At 43.4% G+C, this 27687-nt stretch overlaps 1 protein-coding gene across 10 annotated transcripts in view; it reads right to left on the minus strand.

Moving 5' to 3' along the window:
• The window catches only part of LOC124314410 (cAMP-specific 3',5'-cyclic phosphodiesterase, isoforms N/G-like), a 102647-nt gene that overhangs the window by 51014 nt on the left and 23946 nt on the right, over positions 1-27687 (minus strand). For 2 of the 10 annotated variants that reach the window (XM_046779565.1, XM_046779563.1), the window contains exons 1-2: positions 16000-16484; positions 11993-12741 (exon numbers count right to left, since the gene is read on the minus strand). The exons of 5 other annotated variants lie outside the window; for them this stretch is intronic. In XM_046779565.1, the coding sequence (XP_046635521.1) occupies positions 11993-12666 (674 nt within the window). In that variant the 5' untranslated portion in view covers positions 12667-12741; positions 16000-16484. Of the gene's footprint in view, positions 1-1108; positions 2051-11992; positions 12742-15999; positions 16485-23026; positions 23350-27687 lie in introns of those variants that run through there. 3 more of the 10 variants (XM_046779564.1, XM_046779575.1, XM_046779572.1) reach the window with 3 other exon arrangements.

The following is a 27687-nucleotide window of genomic DNA, read 5'->3' on the forward strand; positions in this document are numbered from 1 at the left end:
GTGTGTGTACAGTTGTACACCTGGCGGGAGCCATCCAACTCGGAATAGGAGAAGAACGAATGTGAGTAAAAAAAAAAAGGATGAAGCGCAGAAGAGAGATGAAAAAAAAAACAGACCCGTGAAGTCACGTCAGGAATTATCGAGGAATGCTGTGTACCGTCTGCATCTAATAACGGAAGAATGCCACACACACACAGACAGCAACGAAAAAGAGATTCCATCTACAGCTCCAACTGTCTGCCTTTTGCAGCCAGCCGCTCTGCTGATGACGATATTATCAAGGACGTCCTTATTCCATCCTCTATCGGAATGTCACGATAGTCTCGGAAGAGGAAGAGTCTTCTCTTTAGAGCTTGAATTATAGAGATAGATGGAGCGCCCGTCCAAGCATTAACGGCTCCAACGATTGGTTGAATAATAACAAGTTGGACAGAAGAAGAAGAAAAAAAGAAATTCGAGTGAAGCCTCATGACGGATGACGACAATATCAGTGACTCGTCTTTCTTCATCAAGAGAGAGAAAGATGAGAAAGTGAGAGCACGACGACTGACTTCATTATCCATTAAATCAGACGTGCAGGCGCACATCTCCCGAGCAGACTAATTCAGTTAATTTAGCTCCAGCTGCGCTAATGAACTCTTTGTCTTGCAAGCACAGTCTTATTTGCCTACTAGTCAGCTGCATTTGACATTTAATAGAGACGAGTAGGAAAACGGGTCTGCCATCAATCTCGTTCCTAATGACATCAATCACGACATCTCCACAGTGATTATTCAAAATCTACTCGGCAGATTAAGCGCACGATACCAAATTAGACGGAATCAACAGAGACGGGGGGGACTTTTGTCAACAATAAGCCATCCATCATCTGCAGTCAATTCACCTTCTCTCCAGGGCACTTCTATGCATTATTGTGTTTTGTTTTGTTTTCTTCTTCTTCCTCTTTGACCGACTCACGACGATGACAATGCTCAACTCGACTCGCAGCTCCCCGTTCTACGCGGCGCCCATTGTCTTGTCTTGCCGTCTGGCCGTCTGTGATAACTTAACCGCGATTGTTTGGTTTGGGTTTTGATTCGTTCTTTTTGGGTTTTGGTTTTGTTTTTACCTGTTAAAACGCTGGGCGCCGAGTCGCATCTTACTGGGAGCGCTGTACCGTCGCCCAGGGCCTTTGTTGCTAGCCAACATCATCGAATGGTGAATCACCGTCACTTTTCGCTTGCGCTGCTCCGTTTCCATTTGGAATTTCGGTTATTCAAAAAACAAAACCGCAAAGCACAACAATGTTTTACTGCGTTAATCGCCCGGTTCTATGGCGGATCACGATTTCAGAGAGATAGACAACACACAACTTTCCAACTGCCTGACGGTGAATTAAGTAACCTTTGTCAGACAAAGGTAATTGTGTTTTATAGATCTGATAATGGGCTCAAGATGAGACAAACCTCACGTAAACACACAAACATCGTCGCGGCGCTTTACACTTTGGGTTTTCTTGCTTCTATGACGAGCTCGATATAAGTTTAATTTTAGAGCGTTTCACATATCGTTGGCGACACACTTCCACACCTGAGAGCGGGAATTCCTGACAATCTCTCGTCCTTTTTTTTTCCTTCTTTTCCGAACAAGCCGCGCCCTATCGTCACGCGCGAGAATACGAAAAACAGCACGAATGAACGTTTCCGCTATCTTTTTTTTATTTGCTTTCGCCGACTTATTATTCAGAGTTGCATATTTACAAAAAGGCGACAAAGGAATGTCACGAACCCGGATCACCCAGTAAGTGCTGATTGTCGACACTTTTGAAACTGAAATGACGAGACAAGCGTCACGGCACCACCACCCATGTTCTTTTTTTGTTTGCCTCTTTGTGGGTGAAACTCGGTGGGTGAAGAAAAAAGAAACAAAACTGAAAACGCTATCTTTTTATTTGAGGGGGGCTGTCAGATTCGATTATTCAACCGCCGAGTCTCAATTTCACACAACTAGTGTATTCACAGTGGGACGGGATGAGACGGGACGGGACGATGCTGGGAGGACGTCGCTCTCTGACGACCGGACCGGATCGACTGGTGTGGAGTTTTTCAAACGAGCTCGGACTTCTTTTATATACGCACCAACACGCGGGGAGGCAGCAGCCAACCGACGATCCGACCGAAACCCAAACCAACCAACCACACATAAGAGACAGACACGCAAGGAACCACAGCTCACACACGCAAAGACAATAACGGCGGAACGCCAATGCCCATTCAGTTTTTGTTTCGCCCAAAGAAACGTACACAACATAATCACAACTAGAGAGTTAAAAAAAGTGATAAAAGCAAGACTATTTCAGGAAGGTGGAGGGGAAACGTTTGGACTCTGAATAATGGCTTCACACAACTGCACTACTCGATTTAGAAATAACTCTGTAAATAAATAAAGAAAATTTGCTTATTCGGTCTCTCTTTGTAGAGAGGAGTGGCTGGCGGTAGGAGGAGACAACACACGTATAGTAGGAGTCTCACGTGTAGTATTGTGTATTCTATTCCCCCCTGTTTTACTCTTTGAACCCGTTGACTGCTCCTTTTCTTTTTTTTCCCCTACAGAATAATACAGAGAAGATGCTAAAATGGTTCCGTCTCTCCATCATCTCCGTCGAAAAAGGTGACGCTAGTGGCGTCCAAGACAATTAAAGTCGAACGGAGTGAGCCGCAATGGTGTCAAAGAGGAATGAAAAATGAGGCAGAGCTGAGCATTCAAAAAACAAACAAAAGATATTCCCTGGACACCCCATTATTATACCGACGGAGGAAAACAAGAAAAACTATTTTTTTCCCCTTCTCTCCCTTTGAGAATTTCATTCTAGAGCTGCCGTGCAAAACCTTATCCTTCGTCTTTGACACCCAGACAACAAACCCGGCCGTCCAGTTTTAGTCCCCCCCCCCCTCGTGTGTGTGTGCGCTCCGCTGATGGTCGTGTCGCCTTGTTGGTTCTTCTTCCAAAGAAAAAAAAAAAAGTCGTCGTTGTTGTTGTCTTCTTCTTCTTCTATTGTTTTATTTTATTTTATTTTTTTGAATTCAGCGGGTCAACCGAGCGCGCGCATACAAAATGAATTCTTTCTCTCTCTTTTCGTTCTATCTCACCGGTTTTCGTGTGTGACTTGTCTCTCCTCTCCTTCTCTCTATTTGTCAACGGAGGTCACAGCAAGCGGTGGGTTTCGTTTGTTGTTTATTTATTTTATATTTATATTCGTTACGTTTCTTTGCCTTTTCGTTCCGTCACCAATTCTCCTCGCTTATATTGCGACACACACACATCAACCCCACGGGAAAAAACCAAAAATCGCTGTATATGGGCTTTGTCTTGCGCTATCTATCCATTACCTTGTTATCTTCTCGTTAGAACAGACAGTCTGTCATTGTACATCAAAGAGACACACGGGACAGATACACGTCGATGTCAAATAAAAAGCGATACCATCCCATCGATAGGACATGTCGTCGCATAGCTGATTGATCAGTGATATCACTCGGAGCAACATGTTTCAACGGTCGATAATTGTGCGACAGTGTACACACCCTTCGCCTTTTTAATGATTTCGAGTGAAATTCATTAGAGATATCATTCGGGCGGGGTTTTTTGGACCAAATTAAAAGACTTTTCGAAACGATGACGACAACGACACACGAGAGAATTGGGCAAAAGAAAATCTCCCTACGCCCATAAAATGTGTGTTGTGCAAGTGAGTTCGCCTTTTTCCCATGCGGGGATCTATGAAATAAGAGGATTCATGAATTGATTCATGTTTATGGTCGACAACAAGATCCTTTCTCCAAAAGAGCACACAAGTCAGAGCTAGAGGAATAGAAGAAAATTGGATACAGAAAGATTGACGATGACCTAATGGAAGGCACAATTCTGTGGCATCTCCCAGGAGGTAGTCGACAAAAAAACATCAGCAGCAGAAGGAGAACACTGCGTCACATTGTCTCCTCTTTTTATTTATCTCCGTCGTATAGGAGCTTCTGTACAGCGTCCTATTACTTGATGACTTTTGAATGCATAAGCGACAGGCAGCGGACAAGCCTCAAAGACGATTTTCCAAATAAGTTCGGGAGAGAGAGAGAGAAAACACACACATGAAATGGATACGACGGCGGGAGTTGAAAGGCTGAAATAGCGCGCGCGCCTACTGTGCCAGGCTGTGTTTTCAAGAAAGAACGAAAAACCCGGCCAAGCCAAAGAGGAGCCCCCCGACCAAACAACAAGAGGAGGCGAAATGAAAGTCGTAATGGATTCAACACGCAACATCACAACTCTCGCATAGGTAGTAAAAACCTTTTGGATGTTCGACAGAGAGAGAGAGGGCCTTTTTGGTAAGATGGGGGGTTTTTGGGAAGAGGACGTTTAATAAACGATGTTTGAAGAGAAAAAAAGAAAGAAAAGCAAACAGCAGCCCGCCGTCGCCGCCGCCATTTGCTGCGTATATTTCGGTTGTTTTCTCTGAGAATTGGTCAAGGAATGTGTCCCGTGTCTCTCTCACGTTTCCCTCTCGTTATATTGCGTCGACGGTCAATTATAGAAACGCAGGCCCGTCTCACACGAAGCCGTCTCTCCTCTCCTCTCTCTCGGGATTCTTCCCTTTCGAGATCTTTTAAGCTTTTTTCTCTCTTCTTCTTCTTTTTTATTCTCTTTTGCAAACTACAGGAGGAGAGAATTCGAGCAAGAAATAAAAAAAGAAAAAAAAAAGTCGTGACGGAATGACCGCATCGAGCAAGTGCGCCCTGGCGTCAACTTTCTCTCGTCTTCTTCTACCTTTGCATTTTCTTTTACAAAACTTGTTATTTAATTGGATGCAACAACAACTGAAATTATTTTTTGAAGCATCATCCTTGACTCGCTTTGGAATCGAGAGTTCCCGTTACCAAACATTGCGCACCAAGCTACAACAACCAAACACGCAAACGCAACATCCTTTCCTACGGGCAAATGCTGGACGCCGAGAAGGAAGATATAATAAAAACAACAACAACAACAAAACAAATACAGTTGATTGGGAAAAAAAATAAAAATATAAATTGCTCCGCTGAAAATCGACCCATCCCGGAACCGAATTAAAGTCAAGAGCGTTATAACCCACTTTTCTGACTTGCCCGTCAGGCCGTTTGTTTACTTGTTTTGCTGTTTGTTTGTGCTAACATTGTTTTTTATTTATCTTGTTAATGGTGAAGTTGTCAGTTTTGCAGGTTTCGTTCCATCATCATGTCGCGCCATTTTCAGCTTCTTCAGTTTATTTTTCCCTTTTTCTGATATCCCTGACAACATCAAAACGTGACCGGAGGAGTTCGCCGAGTTAATTCAACATCCAGTCGAGAACTGAAAGGAGAATCAATCAAGTAAAGAGAAAACTACTGTTTCTTATCTTTTTGCAATGTGATATCCTTTGGAATTCCAGTACGCTGAGCCATGAAACCACCGAGTACCTGCAAGCTACCTTCAAACGTGTAACTTTAGATCAATCGAATCCTATCTGACCGAATCCATCAAAAGCATCAGGCACCAGTGCACCAGGGGTAACAACAGTGTACAACATGTAGTACAAGACAGGGACAAATGACTCACGCTCCAACAAGCTTGAATGCAGAAATGTTGAAAAGCCACTCACACACACACACACAGAACAAACTATGCAAAAGAAACGAGGGACAAACTTCACGGAGCTCGGAGCTCGGTTGCTAATTTCGTTGGGTCGTCAGAATTTGATTTATTTTTAATTTTTGGGGTGGAAAAAAAAAACTGAAACCGAATTGGAACCGAGAGAAAAGGCTTTTCATTTATCATGTGGAAATGGATATTTTCAAAAAAGATATAAAAATAAGAAGAAATGCTACTGCTCTAAATGTCAAAAGTCTTTTATAACTCTCCATCCATTCGAGTCGGGTGTATATTTTTGGGTACGCGTGTGGGTAGATGCTGGCTTACGAGTTTAAGGCCGTTTCAGAGCGTGAAATAGAAACAATAAAAAAGAAGATGAGAACAAAAGGAGAAGAAAAGAGAATTTCGTGCAGCGGAGATTTAGCCGTCCGCTAGTCCGCTAGCGGGACGGACCTTATAAAGACAAACATATTACGCCTCAATTCAAAGAGGGATCAGCTGAACGAGCCATCACCGCGTGTTCCGTTCAACCGCTAGAGATCGTTCGTGAGTCCATCGCTTGCAATGGGTACACATTTCTACCGCTAGACAGAGCGGCGTGTGTTCCCGCGTGAGTCGTCGACAGAGTTACTCACGGATCAGGGTAACCTCCAACGGTAACAGTTGTAATCACCTGCCCATAAAATTGACGTTGGCTAATCCAATCCAACGCGTTACTCCGTATTTGTGCGTGGCAAAAGGTGAGCCAGCCATATCAGGTGCACAGCAGATTGGGGCAACAAGAGAACTCAAAGCATCGGAGCAAAACAGATCGCGTGGGTGGGGTCAATCTTTTGGTCTGCCAAGAACCATGTGCGCCATTACCTGCTTCATTAGAGCCAGTGAACACGCATCACTGCCATCGTCTGAGCTACGCCGCCTCCGCCTTCCTTTTATTCACTGCCGTTCCGCTTCTCTTTCTTCTTCTTCTTCTTCTTCTTCTTCTTCCCATTTTGTCTCTTTCTCTCTTTCTATTCCCAAAGACATTTATCCACCACCGCGAATCACGAATGAGACGCGTGATAAAGAGAATCAACCAATCCGAATCCGTAAAGAACCGGTAATTTCATCACAATCATCATCATCATCGCTAAACATCCGGATGAATGGACTTGCTCACCCTCCAAATCCGCTCCCGAGAAAAAGAAAAAGAAGAAAACTGGATACTGTTTAAGAAAAAAACAAAAAAAGAAAAAGGGGATGAAACATGCAATCTAGCGCTCGATCGATCAAAGCTGAAGACGACGAAAACGTCAGCTGCGATGGGCGGAGGATTATGTAGAAAATGGACTCGGGAGGCGAACGGGAGAAGGCGAGGAAGTCCATCAGCCAATGATGATGAGTCAGTCGAGAGCATACACACGTAGAGGAGAAAAAAAAAGGTATAATTATAGGGTCTTGTTGATGGGAAGCAAAAGCGGAAAAAAAATATCCCGTGGGGGAATAAAAAAAGTTGATTGTCATGAACGTCCACGACAGCCGCACCTTCCCCCCTTAACATGGTCAAACCAGATGATTCATCCAGCTAGACGAATATGAGCCATACCGGTCTGTTCTGTACATTCTTTCTATTGACGACAGGACGAAAAAAGCAAAAGGAAAGGCCATTCTTCGTTCGGCCAATAGCTCCTCATACGGTATTCAGTCTGGAGAGAGACGGAGCCATTACTTTTATCTCGTTAGAACTGCACACACACACACACACACAAAAGACGACGTCATCCAGGCCCCCGCACCGGTACCACAAACAAGACAAACAAGAAAACGAAAAAAAGAATAATAATAATACAAAAAAAAAAAAGTTGGAAAAATATGCGCGGGAAAGTTTGCGTGCACGCAACGACATTTTAAACACGGACGTGACGTCAACAAGTTGACACCAGTCATTACGAATCCGAGTGCCGTATTTCCCGTATGATTCAATCTGAGGCCACCTTGAAGCATCGCCTTCTACGACGTCCAACAGGTGATTTGTGTCATGAGAGCACGAAAATAAACGCGAAAAAAGAAAAAAAAACAAAAAGGGGAGTCAATAAATCCCATAAGAACTTTTCCTGCTAAAGAAGGAAGTTCGAAAGAGATTAGAGAAAAGCAGCTCACAAGCTAAGCTTCAAGAAAAACTTGCAGATGCACATAGTTGATAAAGAGATGGGAGTCAGATCAACGGAGAGAGATATAACTAAGACAAACAATCCAAAAAACAACACAAAGAAAAATGTGGGAAGATTTATATGAATCTTGTCATGTAAAGGCAAAAAAAAAACAAAGGCTTGTTACTTGGCATCTGCCTATATAAGGCAAGGAAACTGCTCAACCAAATAATCAAACGAAGAAAAAAAAAACTATACACGTGCGCTTGGTCTACCGTTGTGCTTTATATATATGCAATCTACACCTTGATAAGCATCATTTGAATCTCTCAAATTCATAAAATAGGGCGTGTGTGTTTTTTTCCTTCCTCCTTCCAAGTTGTAATTCATTTTATTTTTTTTATTTTTGGGGCGACAGGTTCGTCATAAAAACCCATTCATGCATGATGTCATCCATCTTAGCGGAAGGTGAGGGAAATATACAATCGACGAATCAACAGAGTGCCAAAAAAGCCCCTAAAAGGTCAACCGATACATTTCTGGCACCGTCGAAAAAGACCCAAGGAAAAAAACAAAACAAGCAATTACATTGGGGATGTGGGGTGTAGTGGACTAGAGCGTCAACACTTTGGAAAAAGGCAATGAGGCTCTGGTTTCGAACCCCAGCTGAACCCGTCATAAAACTGTAAGTAGCGCCCTTGAGGCAGCATGCATAACACAGGATTCTTGATTGCTTTCAAGGATATGACGTTAAATATACTGTGGTGTGTTCAATCACATCTAAATTGGAAACTGAAGGCGCTTTGAGCATATAATGGAAAGGCGCCATATAAATACGTACATTATTATTATTATTATTATTATTATTACCAAGACTCTCATCGAGTTAATTGAAAAGTTTCCGGTCGTTTGGTACGATGGTAATGAATTTCTGTAATTCGTTTTCTACGGGGATTTGAAAATAGCCCAATAACTTAATGATTACCGGAAAAGTAAGATTAACTGCGTATGTGTTTGTACACGAGAAAGCGATGATGTAAAAGTAAGCCAAATGAAATCACGAAAACGACAATTGTTATTGCAACAACAAAATTTATCTGAGACTTTTTGGATTTTTCGGATTGCAAACAAAAGAAAATATGAATGCTTTTTTTTCTCCTTCCGGGAAAAACGACCATTAAATCGAACGCAACTTGGATGGCGACAAAGAGATCAATAAAAACAAGAAGTCCGTGAGTTGAAATCCGATATGTATGGCGAAACGCGAGCGTGTCTCATCGCCAAAGTCAACAGCGCAGAACAATAATCACTAGTCCTTAGACAAGAGTATTGTACCTTTTTCTCCATTTATTAATAATAGATACAGTACGCGCATCTATGGATAATGCAATACGTTAATAGAAACGCTATTCGGGAGGGTCGTTGCAGGCTGCCTAATTGGATAGGCTAGGTATATACTAAGAGAGGTATATATCATCGGAAGCGAGGGCCGTGCAGCGTTAAGGCGATCAAGTTTCATTAAATTTTCATCATCACCCTCGCAGATAGGGCGGCCCTTTCTTAATTACCAGGTAATAGCATCAAAGAGGAGAGAGGAGTGGGGCTTTAAAAGGCTCACGAACAGACTCGCCGTGACGCACGAGGAAAGCGCGAAAAGGGGAAAAAATGTCGGATGGAAACATATTCGGCTTTCGACTCTCAAGGACGGGGCTCAAACGGGTAAACTTAAACTGCGACAAGAGTCAGCAGAAACGAGCCGTCACTCTTGCACATACTAGGCAGAGAGAGTTAGTTGTTTTGACATCCGCCACTCTTCGGTATTAGACGTGAACCTCTCGTCGTATTCTTCTTCTTCTTCTTTGAGCTTGCCTTTGGCCCTTGTTGGCCGCCTACTATAACAAGTCCAAATAGGAAAGACAAGTATTCAGAAAACAACAACAGAACAACTAACAATAGAGCCTGGCAGAATATACGCGAGAGTGAAAGAGACGAAAGAGCTTTCCGGACCGACAGAGCTCGTGACGCGATGCAATTCATCTCTTGCAGATACGGACCGACGACGCATGCTACTATACATGTGTGTTTGTAGTCTAAGCTACAACAACACGGAACAAAACAGTTTTTTCCCCATTTAGCATTTGGACATGAGATTGAAGGGAGAAAATAAAACCTTTCGCAGCTTCAAAGATGAGGAGCCAGATGGGAGAAACGACTCAAAAGAAATATCGAGGACAAATTAAAACTCGGAATAGAAAAAGAAAGGTAAAAAGAGAAACACTTCTATATCCAATATATCGATGCCTTCTTGTTGTTTTCTTCTTTAGGTGAGGGGTTTGTTTACGCCAAAAGGAGAAAGAGAGAAACGTAATCGACAGATGGAACGAAGAGTGGATGAAAATGGGAGGAGAGCAGAGAGAAAGAGAGAAAGAGAGAAAAGGGAAAAACTTTGTCTGACTTTTATTATTCGTCTGTTTGGAGGCGAATGAGCCAAAGGATCACAGGTCCGTCTCCCTTTCTTATTTAGGATTCACTGCACACAACACATAAATCAAGGAGCCCCCCTTCTCCTTCTCTCTACTCCAAACAAAAACAAATCAATAGAAGCCTTTCTCGGGAGTCTCCAAGTCTTGATTTGGACAATAAGATGGAAAGGAACTTTTTTTCTTGCATTTGGTTATGCAACGATACGGATAGGAGGCAGGCGAAAATGAGTCGGAAAAAAGGGTCAGCGACTGCATCAACGGTTTTTTACAACAGCACCTTTCGCTTAAAATACCAACAAAAATCGACTTTCTTTTCGATTTATAAAATTATTATCATCACTATTATGACCAAGACGAATATAGAAAGGAGGAGCTCATCTTCCTTGTAAGGTCACAACCAAAATGAATTAACGTCCGCGACCCACAAAAACCAAAAAAAAAAACACAATTTTCAAAAAAGGAATGCCTCATTCAAACTCGCCCTACAAAAAAAAAAAAGATGTCGACTACAATGTTCACCAACTTTATTCGATTTCTTTATGGCCATGGTCATTTTTCTTTTGTTTCGTCATCTATAAAACGAATAAATAATTTAAGAGCATAAAAAAATGGACACGCACAATCTGTGGCCAATTTTTCCACAAAATAATAATAAAACAAAATTAGGTTATTTTATTTTCCCTGTAGCGACTTTAAAAAAAGACTGGCTAGAGGTGGCTTTCCAGCAGCTCCGTCCGGATCTCTCTACCATTTGAAATGTCGACATTTTTTATTTCGTTGTGTCCTCCCCTAGTCGCCAGTTAGTCCCGTCGTTTCATCGTCTCGTGACTCAAACTGACCTTCGGGCAAAGGGGAAAAAACACCAAAAAGGCTCGTTTCACGTCGACAATAAAAATGTGGCAACCGGATGACAGTTGCGAAGCTGGGCTATAGCTTGTTCAATCCAAAAAAAGCGCCCGTCACCCGTGTCGTCCTATATCAATGCTGCATATTGTAACTTTCCTCAACAACCGAGACCCATTTTGAATCGCTTGATTCCACCATCTCACAGATGCGAGTCGGCGATAAGCCAACAACAAGCGACAGACGATTTCAAGAATAGCAACCAAATCTTGACGAATAATCTTGGGGGGGAAAATTGTGCGTAGTTACAGACTTTTGTTGTGTGGGGAATTAAGTTGCCACAACACACTGGGAATACACAATCAATGATTCAACGACAGAACAATGCTGGAAAAAAAATAAAGGGAAATAGGAAATCTCTTGAATTAATCAATAGTCATCTCCCACACAATACGTTGTGGGGAATTTTCGTTATTTCTGTTTGTATTTGGATCACTGCTGTTGGCCCTGTGGTGAATCGATCGACTCGATTGAAAGTAGATTTCAACATTTCATCATTCAAACTGATTGAAGGTTGGATATTGGGACCATTGATCGATACGTAACGTCAACCAATTCACGATAACAAAACAGCGCGCGTCTACAATTTTGTTAGGCCGTCGCACGACCCAACAAATATTTGAAGACAACCGAAAAGAAATGATGGAAGGAGAGGGGGGAAAAATGATGGATTTTTGGATCGGATGGATGGATGGATGGGCTGATTGGAAGGAGTGGAGCAACACGAAATGTTGGTCAGCGGATTTTGAGCGATGATACCCGCGCGAGACCCTAGTCCGTCAAGTTTTACGTGTGTAGGGTTGAATTTATTTTTGGGAGATTTTTATTTCTACTCACGAAGTTGATCCGCTGATCATTTCCGACATGTTGGACGTGGACGAGTGGCGCGTGCTGTACCAAGCGGCGCTCTCGGTGAACGTCGACGACGACACGCTGCGTCGAAAGTGGGTCGACGTCAAATTCTCGTTGTGGCGCCAGCTATGAATCGACGAGCTCTGCACCTCGCGGTAATTTTCGGCCTCATCGGCGGCAGCGGCTGCTGCCCCGCCGTCGGCTTTCGAAGAGCGCGGGATTTTCAATTTGGGCAAAATGAGCGTCTTCCCACGCCGGTGGCGCAACGTCGACGTGAAGGCCGACGTGAAACTCATCTCCGATTGTTGCTGTTGCTGCGCTTGGAAAGCGGTCGAATGTTGGGTGATTGACGACGTCGTCGACGACGGGCTCAGCAATTCCAGTTGGAGCGTCGACTGAGAATTGCTGGGCGAGAGACAGTTGTGGCGCGACAGGTGGTGGTGAAGTTGTTGCTGTTGTTGTCGGATGGGCGTTATCAAAGTCGAAGCCAAGCTCGACGACGAAGACATCTCCGACGTCGAAAGTTGCATCATCATGTCCATCGATGACGACGACGACGTCGTAGTTTCGCTGCGCTCGGCCGACTCGACTACAATTCGGCTCAACGGCAGAACCAGCTGGTGCCGGACAGGACTGGATTTTGGGGTGCTCGTCTCCATTGCGCCAACCGACCCTTGATTTTTCTTTTTTTTCAATGGTATACGTGTGTGTCTACTCCCGTCGGCCGCCTCCTCCTTTTGATTGACGCAACAATACAACATCCGTTCAACAATACATGAGTCGCGATTGGAATCGTGTTCCAATTCAGTTTCAAGGTATTTGTCTGAAGGAGCGGGGAATCGATTATTTGTTGCGAGAGACTCTCATTGACGACGGGATAAAGTTGGGTGGAGGGCACGAAAGATGAAGTTAAAAGATTAACCGGGGCCGGGAACGATCAAATAAAATTCCCTACTCCTCCCTCGCAGTTTGGACTCGAGTATCGAACCTGAGAGCGCGCACGCGCATCATTTAGGACGCAACATTTAAAAGCTTTCTTGGTCTGTGTGCCCTGCAACACTTGTCCCCAAGGCTTACTCGTCGTTTGTTTTCCTTAGGTGGGCCCAGCGGCAGCTCAGATTCAAACTTTTCCTTCTTCTATCTCAACGACTAACTCTTGTTGTTACCGTCCCTTTAACGATCCTTTTCTCTTTCTCGCACTTTTTTTGTATTTTAGTCGATACCCAAGACAATCCTGAAAATAACGACGACGCAAGACAACAAACTATTTTAAGCTGATGGAATAATAACGAGTCGATGGTGCTGTCATGCATTTGTATACATACACCCACACTCAGCGGGGTAAATAGCCAAGTCAACGGTTGATGACAAGAAATTGGAATGCCGCATTCTCGCTCACGACGCCACCAAAAAATATAAACCAACAACTGCAGTCGTTCTCTTTCTCGCTTGTCCAGTGAAAATAAAAATAAATAAAAATAAATATCTGTTGCTGTCGTCCACGGTCGACTAATTCCGTAGCCTGTCAGTCGACAGTTTTGTAGACCGTGAAAAAAACCTTATAATCCCTCGTCTCTCTTTCCCCCGTATTCCGTGAGCCAAATAAAAAGAGCGTCCGTTAAAAATCGGAAGAAAAAGGGAAAGAAGAAAGCAAACTAAACTTTTAGAGCATCTCTTAAAAAAACCCAAGAAGAATGCAAAGTAAATGAAAATATAATATGGCCAGGGTTTGCAAAGGGACAAGAGAAGATTAAAGGAGGAATCTCGGAAGGAGAAGAAGAGATTGGAGACTGGATTTCAGACATTCGTCGTCCTATTATTGACGAAAGAAAGTTCCCGAAAAGGAAGGAAACTGCTTTGGATCGATGACGACTGCTACCTCTCCTGTCTCTCGGGCTATAGCCTACATTAGACGTAACCCACCCGGCGTGACAACTGTCATCGTCGGTCGATAAAACAAGACAAAAAGGGTTAGAATACAAACAAAACGAATATAAGACGGCCATTTTTTTTCTTCCTTTCAGATATTCCCGGCATTTTTAATGACAGCTCTAAAAAGGAGCTGCCAGTGAGTGAAGACAAAGTCAATAAGAAAAAAAACAAACAATCTGAAACGAGGTACCTACTGTGTCGGTAAATATACGACACGTCGATGTTTTCCCGTCAGGAATGAATTTAATTTGTCGTCTGTCAATAGATTCGCCGCTATCGTCTTTGATTCTACACGAAGAAAATGAATGTGGGTGGCAAAAGTTTTGGACATGTGCTGTGTGGGTCTGAAAACTTGCGGGACTGGATCAAAAGCTGTCGTGACTGAGGATCGAGTTTCGCCCGCCGGTTGCGAGGAAACGGATGCCGTCGGCGGGCGCTGCTCCTGATGGGCTCGAAATAAAAGGGACTTGAGAGGGAGAAACGAGTGAACAGATGCACTCGAAATGTCGACAAAACACACACACACCGATATTGAGAGAGAACTTTCCCAGTTTCTCCCGCAGAGTGTGCCGGGTGTGTGTAGTCCCGAACAGAGAGTCTGGCAACGGAACCCCGTTCACTTTGGAGAATGCGCAAATTGGATAAAGTTGGAAGGGGATAAGCCAATAAATAGTTGAGCAATAGAATATGTACTTCTCTATACGTACAAATAATCAAAGTAATGCACACTGCAATACAAAGAGAACGAGAGAGAGAGAGTGAGAGCTGCAGTGACTATATATACGGGGAGAGAGAGAGGAAAGCATTTGTTCCGGACGGGAGAACTGATTTGATTCGATGGAAACTATAGGAAATAAAAGGAGGGAAAACTGAATGAGAGATAGAGAAAAGAAGAAGTGGCGTAGATAATCAACTCCCTTGCTTGTCGCTGGCTCTACCCTTCAATTTACTATGTCGCAGATCTATAGTCGATCGGGTAGGGGAGAAAAGCATGTGTGAAAACGAGCTATTAAAATGAATGCGAATAAAAGGGAGCTAAATGTTTCAACGTCAAAGAAAGGCGTTTGAGAAAGAGAGACAAGAATGAACGTTTAATGGTCGAGTATATGATTTTTCATTCAAGATTGCCAGTGGCACCACAAAGAACGACCATTGCAAGTGGCTTCTAGTGGATCTCGTCGATCCCGATGACGGTTCTCTTCTCTTTCATAGCGGCATCGATTTTTTTAAGTTATCAGATTCGAGCCGGAATACTATCACATCTGGTGAGAGGGCGAAGGAGAAAAAGCAATAAGTAAAAGAAAAATAAGAGTTCCTTCCCTGGTCCTTGTCTGGTGTACTTTGTCAAATCCTATCGGGCTCCCCCTAGTTCAACCCCAAAAAAATGAAAGTATTATTATCCGCTACATTGACCGGCTTGATCAATCCCTTCCATCATCATGGCTTCCCATTTTGTTAACGTGATCGATCCGCCATCCGATTGCTAGAGCTGTTCTTCAATGCCTGTTTCTGCGAGCTGACGTAACAAAGCATGGGCACCCACACGTTCCGCTGTCAAACAAATTTGGAAAACATGCCGCCGCCCCACGTCGGCGGCGGCAAATGCAAAAGTTCAAGTTCTTTTTTTCCATCGGCTACGAGAATTCGCGGTAATATATATCTCGTAAGAGGGGGAATATGAAATGGATTTCCACCCGAGAAAAAGAAGATGGCCGGGAAAGAGAGAGATAGAGAGGGGAAAAAGAGATAAATGCTGAAGCAAAAACTGGATTCCAATGCTTCCAGCAGTCGATTCTACTATTCAATTCCAACGAGATTGGGTCGACGTTCCGCATGCCAATGAGAGTCTCAATTCGTCGCCCCGCTCCTTCGTCTCCAACAACCTGAATTTTCTTCTATTATTTAAAATATAGATACTAAACTAAAGTGTACAAGTTTCTACGTATGAAACTCAAACGCCAGACAGACGAATGAGTACAAAAGTTGAAACCGGAAAAAAAAAATTCCAATCAAAATTAAGATGTAAAAATAAAAAAATAAAAATAAAAATCTGGTCTTACAAGATTTGTCGCGTGCCAGAACTCAGACAAGTTCAAACAAAAGAATGTCGAAAACGAACCAACTAAACTATATAACAACCTGCAACCGGTGAGTTCAACAATCGTCTGGGCTATCAATTAGCCAGTTGCAAAAGCATTTAAAAGTAATCCGGCAATCAAAAGCGGGGCGTGAATATTACTTCAAACAAACACTAAAACGCATTAACGTCTTGCAAATTTGACTGTTCCCTTCTGCATTCAAATGAGCTGAACTTCTTATTCTCTCCGCGAGTATCCGGGCGTTTCGTTAAAAACGAGAAACAACAAAACGATCGCACCGCTTCACTCGAGTGTTTAAAAAAGAATGTCACACAAACTAGTAAACACGGATAGAAACGCCAAACGAGACCAAACACAAGAAAGTTGATTGAAGGAGGGATATATAGATAAAAAGCCAAAAGCAACAACTGTTGTGTGGCTCACGGCACGACCCACGATGGAATGAGACGAAAAGCGGAACAGCCTGCCCTTATTACGCACACAGGGGAGATGGTGGTGGCAGCAGCCAAAAAAAGGGGGGGGGGGGGAGGGAGTCCTGTTCAGAGATGCTTTACCTGTAGAGCGCGCACCATTCGATCTCCCTTTTCTTGCTTATTTCTATCTCTCTCTCTCTCGTTCCCCCCTTTCCGTGCCGACATGACACGCACGATCCCGATAGCCCCTCCATCCAACGGGAAAAGGAAATTCGTGACTTGGTGCGCGAGTCATCTGTCGGTCGACCAAGGCACTTGGTGTCGACGGTACAACTCGCAAGAGGACAGCTCCATCAATAATTTCCGGTCGGCTCCACCATACTACTACTTGCTCAGTTGTAATAATCATATTCTGTCAGCTTCTCCTTGTTTTGGTTGTGAATAATTTCCTTTCTTTTTTTATTCAACTATTCGCCAAGAAACATTTCATCGCTCCATCATGTTCAAACACGCCACGCAGATTCATCATCGCCCACCGAGCCGCCTCAGTGCTGCTGATACAGCCATCACGTTGTCAGTCAGAATTTTGAGTAGCTAACAAATCAATGAGTCGGCAAAAGTATATTCTTACCCTCAAGACTGCACCCCCCCCCCCCCCAACAAACGTCAAACAAAAATACTTCTTCCGGAGCGTGTGTGTGCGCGCGCGCGCCTTTTCCAAGTTTGAAATTAGTCGCTCGCATCACATAACACGGACTCCCAAAGATGTGATGTATTAGACAACGCCATCTCATCGATGCGAATCAAAGAGCGAGGAGCATCCGTGTCAAATGAGTCTCCATCTTTGCCAATCGTTTTCGGGGCTTGGCGTCGTTAGATGTATAATATGAAGAATACGTGCTTCAACCAAGAACGATGCGCTCTATTAGCGAAGGATGATTACAACATCGTGGAGCTTTTGTGATTCGGCGCAACTACAAAAAGGTCTGTCTCGAGTCATTCTTCTTTGGGCAAAACACCATCATCATCGACTAAATCGGCGCAACGTAGATTGTCATCACAGAAAAAGAAAACTGGCTTCTTGAAATGGCTGGATAATCATTTTTACATTTTTCATTGACATATGTCATCTTCGTCGTCGGCAATCTCTAGAAATATGGAATTGATTTCTGAAGAGACATTCAAGAGATTTCAATCATTTAGTCGAGAAGAAAAAACTCTCAAAGTCAAGCAGGATAGAAGAAAGAGAGAGAAGCACTCTGCAACCACTTTGCTCGTTTGCACACAAGAGCGTCGCGATCGTTTGCCCTTTTACCCGCGTCGCACGGCATCGCATCATATTTTATTTTTTCTCCGAGGAAACGAAGTAAAAATAGCGGATTAATGCATCCACTATGAATGAGGAAAAAGAGCAGAAAAGTAAGAAAGCTCTTTAAATAATGCAATGAGTCGCAAGCCGCTAGAGAATAGCGACTCCCAAGTTCCGGGAGCAAATAAATCAAATGGCTCTTAGATAATACAGTGAAACCTTTTTCTGTGCGACACTCCGAACTTTGCCCACTCTCCGTCAGATCACGTAATACTATCGCCCATCAAACATGGGGAAAAAAAAAAAAATAGTAAAATAAAAATAAGGCGTCGAGAAGAATGCCAACGAGTTAAATGGGTGGAAGGGGCAAAGGGAAATTGATGGAGGAACGGCCATGGTCGGTATTCATTCCAGCAATTTAACGAGCGATCACGTTCGACGCAGTGGGATAGACGAGGATGGCGGCGGCACAAGTTTATCACCCAAAAAAAAGATTGGAAAAATCTTTCGGTGCAAAATTGGCAACTACAACAAATCCTTTGCCTCTTTCGATGTACCAGACTACCAGTGTGTAGTGAACGACCCCAAAGCATAATTCTCTTGTTACCGTTATATCCTCATGTTACCTGTACTATGAGAACACGTGTTCAACTATCCAGTTGAAGGAATCCAATAAGATTCAAGGCAAAAAGATCCTTGAAAAGAAGAATTGCAAAAGAAAGCCGACGCTCAGAGAGAAAATGTGGAAAAATAAGACACGCAGCAAGAGTTACATTGGCCACCACATTTTCCAGTCATAAAAATCCCCTTTCGAAAAAGAAGAAGAAAAAACACGTGTTTAAATCAGCCCGCATCGTTGGGTTTAATTTCTCTTCCCTCAGGTCCATCGAAGCGAGATGGCAATCACAAGGCTACAAGACAACGGAATGTGGCGTCGGCCTGTCCCGACGTCACGGAATTCGGTAAAAAGATGTCGGGGGGCCATATAAAAAATAAACTAGCTGAGTGAGAATTGTCAATCAGGAGGATTATACGACTGGGCATATCTACCATCGCCGCCGCCAAAATTCTCATCAATATATACGAGTAGAACTCTTGTTGACATGGATGGGAGGTTATTGCATTTCCGAGAAAACTCCTCATGTGTGAACGACACAAAGTTATACAACAATGGAGACGGAAATCAATACCCCCATTTTCTACTTTGCCACATCACCGTCGTCCATGTAATCGTCGGGGAACCTCCTTGCAGCTCTTTCTTGCTATTGCCCCCCCCTATGTTTTTCATACACGAAGCTGTTATATGGCCCCCACTTTTGACACCACAAACAAGGGAGTCCCGCACGGTAGGTGGGCAAGGTGATAACTGATAACGCAAGGGGGAGAGACCGAGAGAGAGAAAAGTATATAGCCCACACTCGTATAGACTGTCCCGCGTGTGTGTGTGTGTGTGTTTGTGTAGAGTAGACTTACGGCGCCCACTTGAAAGTTATATTACACGTAAACACAAGCCGTGATGGAAAACTTGGCGACTTGAAGAGCCATTTCTGCGCTTGATTGCCCACCTCCCCCCGACTATAAACATTTCGCATAGCCCTCGTGTGTGTGTTGAAAGCAATCATTATTCTATTCTGCCGTCTTAACAACCTTGATTGCAGACTTATTGATTTGCCCATTTCCCAGACACCCTCCTCCTCCTCCTTCCGCCTCCTCCTTTTTCTTCCCCTTCCGTCGTCTTCCAAGATCCATTGACAAGCCAAATCCAGCTAGCTAGAAAAACTTCCTCCTTCGACTTGTTCCATCCATCGTCTTTCAATAGACCTATTAATTCCAACTAGAGCTGCCAGCGCCGTGTCGACAGTCGTGGTAATATCAAACTCAAATAGTTGTACAAAGTTTCCCAAGACCCAGGGAGCTATTACACTCCCGGCCGATTCACATAAAGAAGAAGAAGCAAAAAGACTGGAATCGAGAAAAGTGCTAGGTGGTAACAGATTGCGAGAGAAGAAGAAGAAGAATAGAAGATAGACGCTCCTCCTCCTCCTCTCGCACACACATAACTCGTTTCCACTTCAATTCACCGTCCGTCTGTCGCTTTGCTACAGACTCGGGACCCCTTTTTCTTAGATATATATCCTTATAGAGTATTTTCCGTGGTTCAGGGGGCGACACACATCACTTCACACGTGACGTTACCCGGAGTTTCACGACGTCTAGGGGTGGAAATACGGCGAAAAAGGATAAAGGGAGAAAAGATGGTTCAGAGAAAGAGAAACGACTAGAATGATATTCCCACAATTCCAGTAATTCGCTTTCGCTCTCTCGCTCGAGTACAATTTCCCGACCGACAGGCTTTTATGTGTGTGTGTGTGTGTGTCGGGACCAACGCACTGTACTCTATCGGCGAGTACATTTTAGTATCAGTCCCACAAATAAAGAAGCGAAAAGGAAGGAAGGAAAAAAATAAATAAATACAACACCCCCAAAAGAGTTCACGTCCTAAACTGATGGCGGCGCTACCGAAGGGCCCAGTCAGTTTTTCCTTTTTCTTTCTATTTCACCATTGCTCCGTGTACGTACGAACGCACGTACATAAAGCCGTTTGGGTAAATCCGGAAAAGTCGGGATTTCTTTCATTTCCTTTTTTTTTTTACTTTGAGCAATTCCATAAAAATCTTGTCGTAATACACGGGACAATAAAAAACACACAGAAATGTATAAAATTGCGTATGGGTGTATATAGTAGGGTATATAGATACCCCACACACACACACATACAATGGTTCCGGCTTCTATAAAGGGAATGGTTGAATGAACATGGAAAGTCACGTGACGACCCATGACTCAGGTTATTGTTATGGTAACGTTAGCTACCCAAATTTGCATATTGAATACCGTGTTGGGAGATGGAACCCACAGCAGACTTGAGGTGAAGACAAAGAACAAGACCACCCACTAACCATACATGGTTAAATTTCCTTTTCAACAACAGAAAAAGAAATGCATATTTTCCTCCTCGTTCTGGGCTCTCACCGTTGAGACTGGCAAAAGTTCGAATGGCGAAATAAGAAGAAAAGAAACGTGACATTTGACGATTTATGGGGGGGTCAAATGTTGGGGTCAAAAGTTCCCAGCTTCATTAAAGTACCATAGTTCGGAGAATAAATCAAATAAATCATCGAATAGCGTAAGCGAGTTATTCACCTCTTTTCCTCACCGAGTCATTACTTCCATTCAATTCATTTTTCCGGGTATCTCGTCTAGACGGTGGGCAAATAAATATTCGAGAAACCGGAATGAAAAAAAAAGAACGACAATAATACAAAATAAAAATAAAATCGATCGATCGACTTGATTTTTCTCGGATTTTTCCAAAACTGGGATTGCGAAGAAGAAAACAAAATTGCAGCGACTCTTTGGCAGTCGGAATTTTCTTTTTGCCGTAGTTCGTGAGAGAAACGAGTGCTAATCTCGGGACTTTGAGGACGGACTCGCACAAAGAGCGAGCGCCAGTGATTCACATCCGTAAAGGAAACGGAAGACAAGATCAAAATAAATACACGAAAATAACGATAAATATTCCCCTTGCAGAACCTTGTTATGTCAAGTGACACGAGCCTGTCCCATCGGAATGATGGACTACTATAACCTCCCTACTGCCTTCTAGTAAAAATATTTATCTTCATCCTCTCAAGTTCCCAACGAGGATGGTATTATCTCTGCAGCTCTGACGTCACGAAATGAGAGCTCGTCCGCCAAAAACAAACACAATACACTAGACGGCCGTCGTTATATTGAGCTGGCGCTCGTCAACTGTCCGATCAGATTAAGTCTTCGCTAGGAGCTGCTGTACGCCAGGAGGAGAGCATTAGCGAGAGAGAGAGAGAGAGATACAAGTTTTGCACGTCGTCCCAAAGCTGCTGCTACTGCCCGTCAATCTTATAATAGAGAAGCCTATAAATGCGAGAGGAGCAGCTGAAAGGTGGAGCGAAAGCGGTTGTTCAGCCACCGCCGCCATCATCATCATCATTGCGTTGAGTAATAATACCCCAACATTTTGCAGCCACTATGATGGATATGTAATGCAGCGGGATACTAGATCCACTTTAATCGCATATCCATGAGACGCCATCCTGGATGGGTGAAAGCGGGCCACAGCCAACTGGACTGGCGATATCTCCCAATATGGCTGACAAATACACACAGCGTGAGTATTGCCCCGTGCAAGAGCTTACGGCGAACTCGTTTCCTTTGGCGTCCCGCATCATTTTTTTTCCCCCGCCAGCTCGAATCCATCATTTCTGTGTTTTGACGGGAGCGCGCGTGAAATTAGCAGCATCAAAGCCCACCGCCCGCCGGGCAAATACCACGGTCGACATAAAGAGCTCACGACCGAGATCAGCTGTGTTCTCATTAGCTTTGATGGTCAAAAAGTGAAATGAGAAATGCGATTGATGATCCAAGCCCACACAAACAACAATAGCAGACAGCGTGTTTGCCTCGGTGTTATGGGCAACTTTTGTCAAATTAGTCCGCCCTGCCTTCTTTTCGCTTCTATCTGAAAAACAGATTGTCCTCATGTAAAACAAACAGACTAAGGGGGGAGGGGAGGTATAACGAGACATTCGGGAGCCGCACTAATTGAACGACGACTGCATAATATGAATCTGCGACTGCTTTACTTAGTCCGGTAATAATAAATCGCTGGCTGTTGTTTAACATTCACATTTCCCGTTGGAGAAAAGCGTTTCTAATGAGCGCGGGAGAGACTTACTCCATCAACTTTCGACGAACCAGAAAATGTAGGACATCATAACTCACGCATTGCCTAGGAAATTGTTGGCTGATGATGATGAGTTACACGAACAGAACACAGTCTGTGCAAACATTTCCCTCCCAGAAAAGAAAAAAAAAATTCATCAGCATAAAAAAGGAGAGAGTTTTACAACCGAATGTAAAAATGTTTAAGGGTCCTTCATCGTCGCTCCTTAGGGTTAATGAGATCGACCGACATTTCAATACAGTCGTTTTTTAGTGGGGAAAAAAATCGATTAAAAACAGGAGAGAAATTGCAAATGAGTTTTTGGTGAGCCGAGAATTTACATATCGCTTCGAGGCTCGAGATATTAAACATGAAAATCTCTAAACTATTCGTCTGTTTGAACTGAACAACAAATACGAGAGTCGAAAGCTATTGGACACAACAAAATAGCCAATATATATGGGACACTCAAAAGGCTAGCACTGAATAAAGGGGGGTACTCACATTTGAACTCGGACGTTGTTGGTTGATCGCCTTATTTGCATACCAAAAGATGAACCGATTTTCAGGTCCGTCGCACTCGCGGCTCGTACAGACGGTCAATAAATGGACGATACAATAAACGTGAAGGGCCATTTCTTCTGTCGATGACAATTTCAGCAACTCGATAGCGTCTTAAAAAAGCCACACAGTTTGTATCTCTCGAAACAATTAACAATCGAGACAATTCGCATCAACGCCACACGTTCAATAAACACACTCAAAGTGAATAAACACAGAGTCATTAGTTTCGATATTTCCCAAGTCAGATGGAAATAACCGGAGCGAAATGAGCGTGACCGTACAGCACCACGAATATGACTAGACTAAGACAAAAATTTCGCCACATTTTTCTAGAACAAAGAGAAGAGAGGTTAAGAAATTAAATGGGGTGTGGGTTGATAAAAGCGTCACGTGGGCCTATTCCACCGGAGGGGATCAAACCTTGACATGTCTAGACATTTTGTCTCCCAGCCCTTTCATCAACAAAATATGCAAATTTCTTTTCTCTACATCTTGTCCTCCGTTTCACGCTGTCCAACTTAACTGCAAAGACGTATATATATGATATATAAATATATATACATACAACATTCGATTTGATATTCCTGTGCTTCTCCATCTCTTTTTTGGTCCAGGGAAAAAGTGCCCGACTGGCTGCAGCCGCTGCTGCTGTCGGACCCTGGGCGCATGCATTACACATGAGCTTGCACTCGAGGAGGACTGATGGTCGCTAAAGTCAGTTCCTTTATATTCTTCCACGTCTGTGAGCCTCTCTGTATTATAGAGTTCCGCATATATATGGAGTCTTAACCCAGTCTTTCATATATCCACCGGATGGAAAACCGGCAAACCGACGAGCTTAAAGTTTTTCCATCCGCCGTCTCTATAGGGCCGCACCACCGTACTATATAACTGCACAAGTTGTGTGTATGGTATCTCGTTAGCGACGGTGACGCCGAGTTTGAGTTCGGAGCAACTTTTGCCAGTGGATGAACAAGCTCAACGGGACCGAGAGACGAGGTCGGCTGGATCACATCCGACGTTCGGAAGAGCAGCCGGAAAGAAAAAAGTGTATCCATCCATACACCCCACCCACGTCGTCGCACGTTTGTCTCATTATGATGACCGGAAAGAAGAAGCTCATCTGCTATTGACCCAGTGTCCCAGGTTGTAAAACGAGATTTGATCCAAGTTCCTTCTTCATTACCCCCTTTTTAAATCACCTCCTTGACGTGAATCGGATTACACATCCAGTTGAACAGCGATGCAAAACCGTGCAAAACAAAAGAGCCGAAAGGTTTGTCTAGTTCAATTACAACTGACCTCTTCAAGGTGATTGGAGAATCGATCAACAAAGGTACGTAAAACGGATCTATACGAAAAGCTGAAAGTCAGTTGAAGCGGTTTTATAGATCTCTTTGAGAAAATGTTGAGAGCATTGGGTGTAGACGTCCGGCCGGGTGCAGAGAGTCCAGGAATAAAAGAGAAGGAATGGCACGAGCTGACTGGGCAACCTTTTCATCGACGTTCAAGATCCCCCCGCCTTGGTGACCATCTGGCACACGTACGCCAATGTGTTGTCTATTGAATCGAGGAAGGCACGACAGCCGGAGGAAGTTGGAACAACAAAGACAACACAAGTAAATGAACAGGCGGACAGAGACGCTGAGCTCCTCCATGTCGGCCTCTCTGTCTGTGTTCAGCAAAGAAGATGCTCAAAACAATCCAACGTTTGCTGTCGCCAGCACAAACAAGAGAAAAGCGAACGACTACCAGGATCGGATCGACTCTTTTTAATACGAGCAGATCGGCCGCCCGGATGTCCATTGCACATTTCCGTGTCACGATCGATAAATATATAGCTCTTGCTCTCTCTATCCCCCGGCTTTTATATCCTCCATCATCACCACACCCCCCTGAGAGTCTCGTGAAAGAAAATGTATAAACAAGTTCACCCCCATTTCTTTTTCCAATGGCCTATATACGCATGTGTTTACTGCCTATCGATATATCTCTCTCTCTCTACGACTAGTCGACTAGTCAACTTTTTCCGAAAAAAGAAAAATCAAATAAGCAGCAGCCAAACACTTACAAAACGAAATTCTTATTTCTTGAGAAAAAACCCAGCGAGCGCAGATTGAGCGAGATGGCGGCATCGATTCTTTTTTTCAACCTCGGCTAAACTTTTGCTTCTTGTTTTTTTCTTCTTCCCCTCGTTTTAGATTTCCCTGTTGATATCCGCTAACGGAAAGAGGAAATATTTGCTAAAGCGTTAAACAAACTCTTTCCGAGCTCTTTGCGCATGCAAACGTCAACACGGCGCGCGGATAAAATGAGATAGGCAACTGTTGGCGGGTGGAATAGACGACGACCTCCTTTTAAAAAAAAACCTTCCAAAAATTTGTATTCGCTCAAAAATAAAAAATTGAACGAATGACGGAAGCAGTACAAAATAGGGCAGCAGCTTTGACAAGAAGTCTTCTTTTTTTTTAGAAGATGAAGAAGAACTCCCACGAAGAGTTACGTCATCAGAAATCTCGCTACTACTTATTCTATTGTTGATGAACACAAAAAGTCAGCCAGCGCGTTGCCTTACGCAACAGTTGAAATGAACCATCATCATGTTTTTGTGAAGAACGAATGAGTGGTCGGTTCCATTCTCTGCATAATAGAAAACAAGACAAGGCTGACACAAGACCATTGGCTCAACAAAGAGCATTGTGTCTGATACCCACCCACCCAACAGATGAGAGTCTCTTCTGTCCAACATTTTGAGCGTCGGTCGCCGTCGACCCTCTGTGTTGTTGTTATTTTTATTTTCTTGACACGCTCCGGCGTCTAAACAATGACGAGATGATGGGCGTCGTCAAAAAATCAGCGGCGGGACATCAAAGAAACATTTTCTCTTTAAAAAAAAAGAATAATAATAAAAAAGATCCTCTGAAAAAGTCTCTCATCGGATACGATCGATGAATACAAAACGACATGTGAAAAGGAAAGAAACCTTAAAAAAAAAGGCCCTTTACTGCTGATGGAAAGAAGGATGCACCGACACACACAAGTCAAAGTAAATGTATAGTATAGTAGTAGTAAAGAAACACACCAAACTTTTCTTTATTTTTTCTTATGGGACGACGAATCGGCGCGGGTGCAGTGAGAATATCATCAATCGCGTCTCTTCTTCTTTTTGACTCGGATGAGATTCAGACGTACGGATACAACCGCGACCTGGGGTTTTCCTATAAAGAACCGAAAAACCGACGGAGGGATAAGCGGGAGCAGGGCCGACAGGAAGGCCAGCAACAAGACATGTGAAAACGGCCTGCGAGTTTTCGCTCTGCTCTCTGCTCGGGACACACACAGCACACAAGAGTTTAAAGGCAACTTGTAAATATTATTTTTTCGTTTTTTTTTTTTTTTTTTTTTTTTTTGTCTATATTCCGACACACATCCACACAGCAAAAAGGACGCCGCCGCTTCTTTCGTTTCTGCTGGCGGCCCAAAGTTTTCACGACTTTTGGGCGCTTTTGACAGGTCGACATAACTCATCAGGAAGACTCTTTATTACTGCCGTGTCCTGCCTAACTCTAAGCACGGCACGTAAAGACGTCAGAGTGAGAATGTAACACACGGTAGGTATAGCATTATCTCTATAAAAGCCATGGCTACCATTTCGTCGGAAATTTTTCCTTCTTCTTCTTTCTTGTATGCACCGACATCACGAAGAAAAGTGGGTGGATAATTCCAAACACTGACTGCTGGTTGTGTGTGTGTGTGTGTGTGTGTGATGGTAGTTTTTATCTTTGACAATAATCTTTTCAAATATTTTTTTTTTCTTTCTTTCTTTCTTTGTTACATCACGGATTCCGGACATTCCTGGGAAAATGATGCTTGACACTCAGACACACACGGCACAGACGGCGTCGACGGCCAAATTGTTTCAACATTCCAGACCGGTTAAACGTGTTATTTCTTCGTGTGTTGGGCACAGGAACGTCGCAACGAATCAAAATGCAAATGTGTACGTGCGCAGCAAACAGAGCGGAAAATTGAAAACACATTTTTTTAAATTTTGATTAGGAAATTTGATAGTTCAACCAAAATTAAAATTTCGGGCGAGAGCAGCAGAGAAAGAATCACCTTTCTATAGTGTATAAGAGTTTTCCAGTTATAGATTATAGTCTATAAAAACACGGCATCAAAAAAAAAAAGATATTGGATATACTTTTCTTTTTTTAATACTGTTAATAGTTGTGGGAAGGAAGACGGCACACCCTTCAATTCCCCAAGGCGTATTGTGTCGTAAATAACAAAGTACAGAGTGTACATATACCGCGGTCAGTCCAAGAAGAATTTCGTTACGAAAAATAAGAAAAGTTGTCCATTCTCTTCTTGAATAAAAGAACATCAATGTCACCACCAATAACGGGAAAACGGCCCGCAAAACCCCCCCCCAGTACTACGTATATCATAATAATACACATACCACGCAGCATTTACCCAAATAAAATAAAATACCAAGAAAAGCAGAATGGTACAGTACAGTATATATATAACTCATGGTCATACCGTTCACTATTATATCGGGCCGGTTGCTGTCAGGAAGTCTCTTACCCCGCCCT

This window comes from Daphnia pulicaria, chromosome 10, assembly GCF_021234035.1.
Source record: "Daphnia pulicaria isolate SC F1-1A chromosome 10, SC_F0-13Bv2, whole genome shotgun sequence".
NCBI classification, from domain to species: domain Eukaryota; kingdom Metazoa; phylum Arthropoda; class Branchiopoda; order Diplostraca; family Daphniidae; genus Daphnia; species Daphnia pulicaria.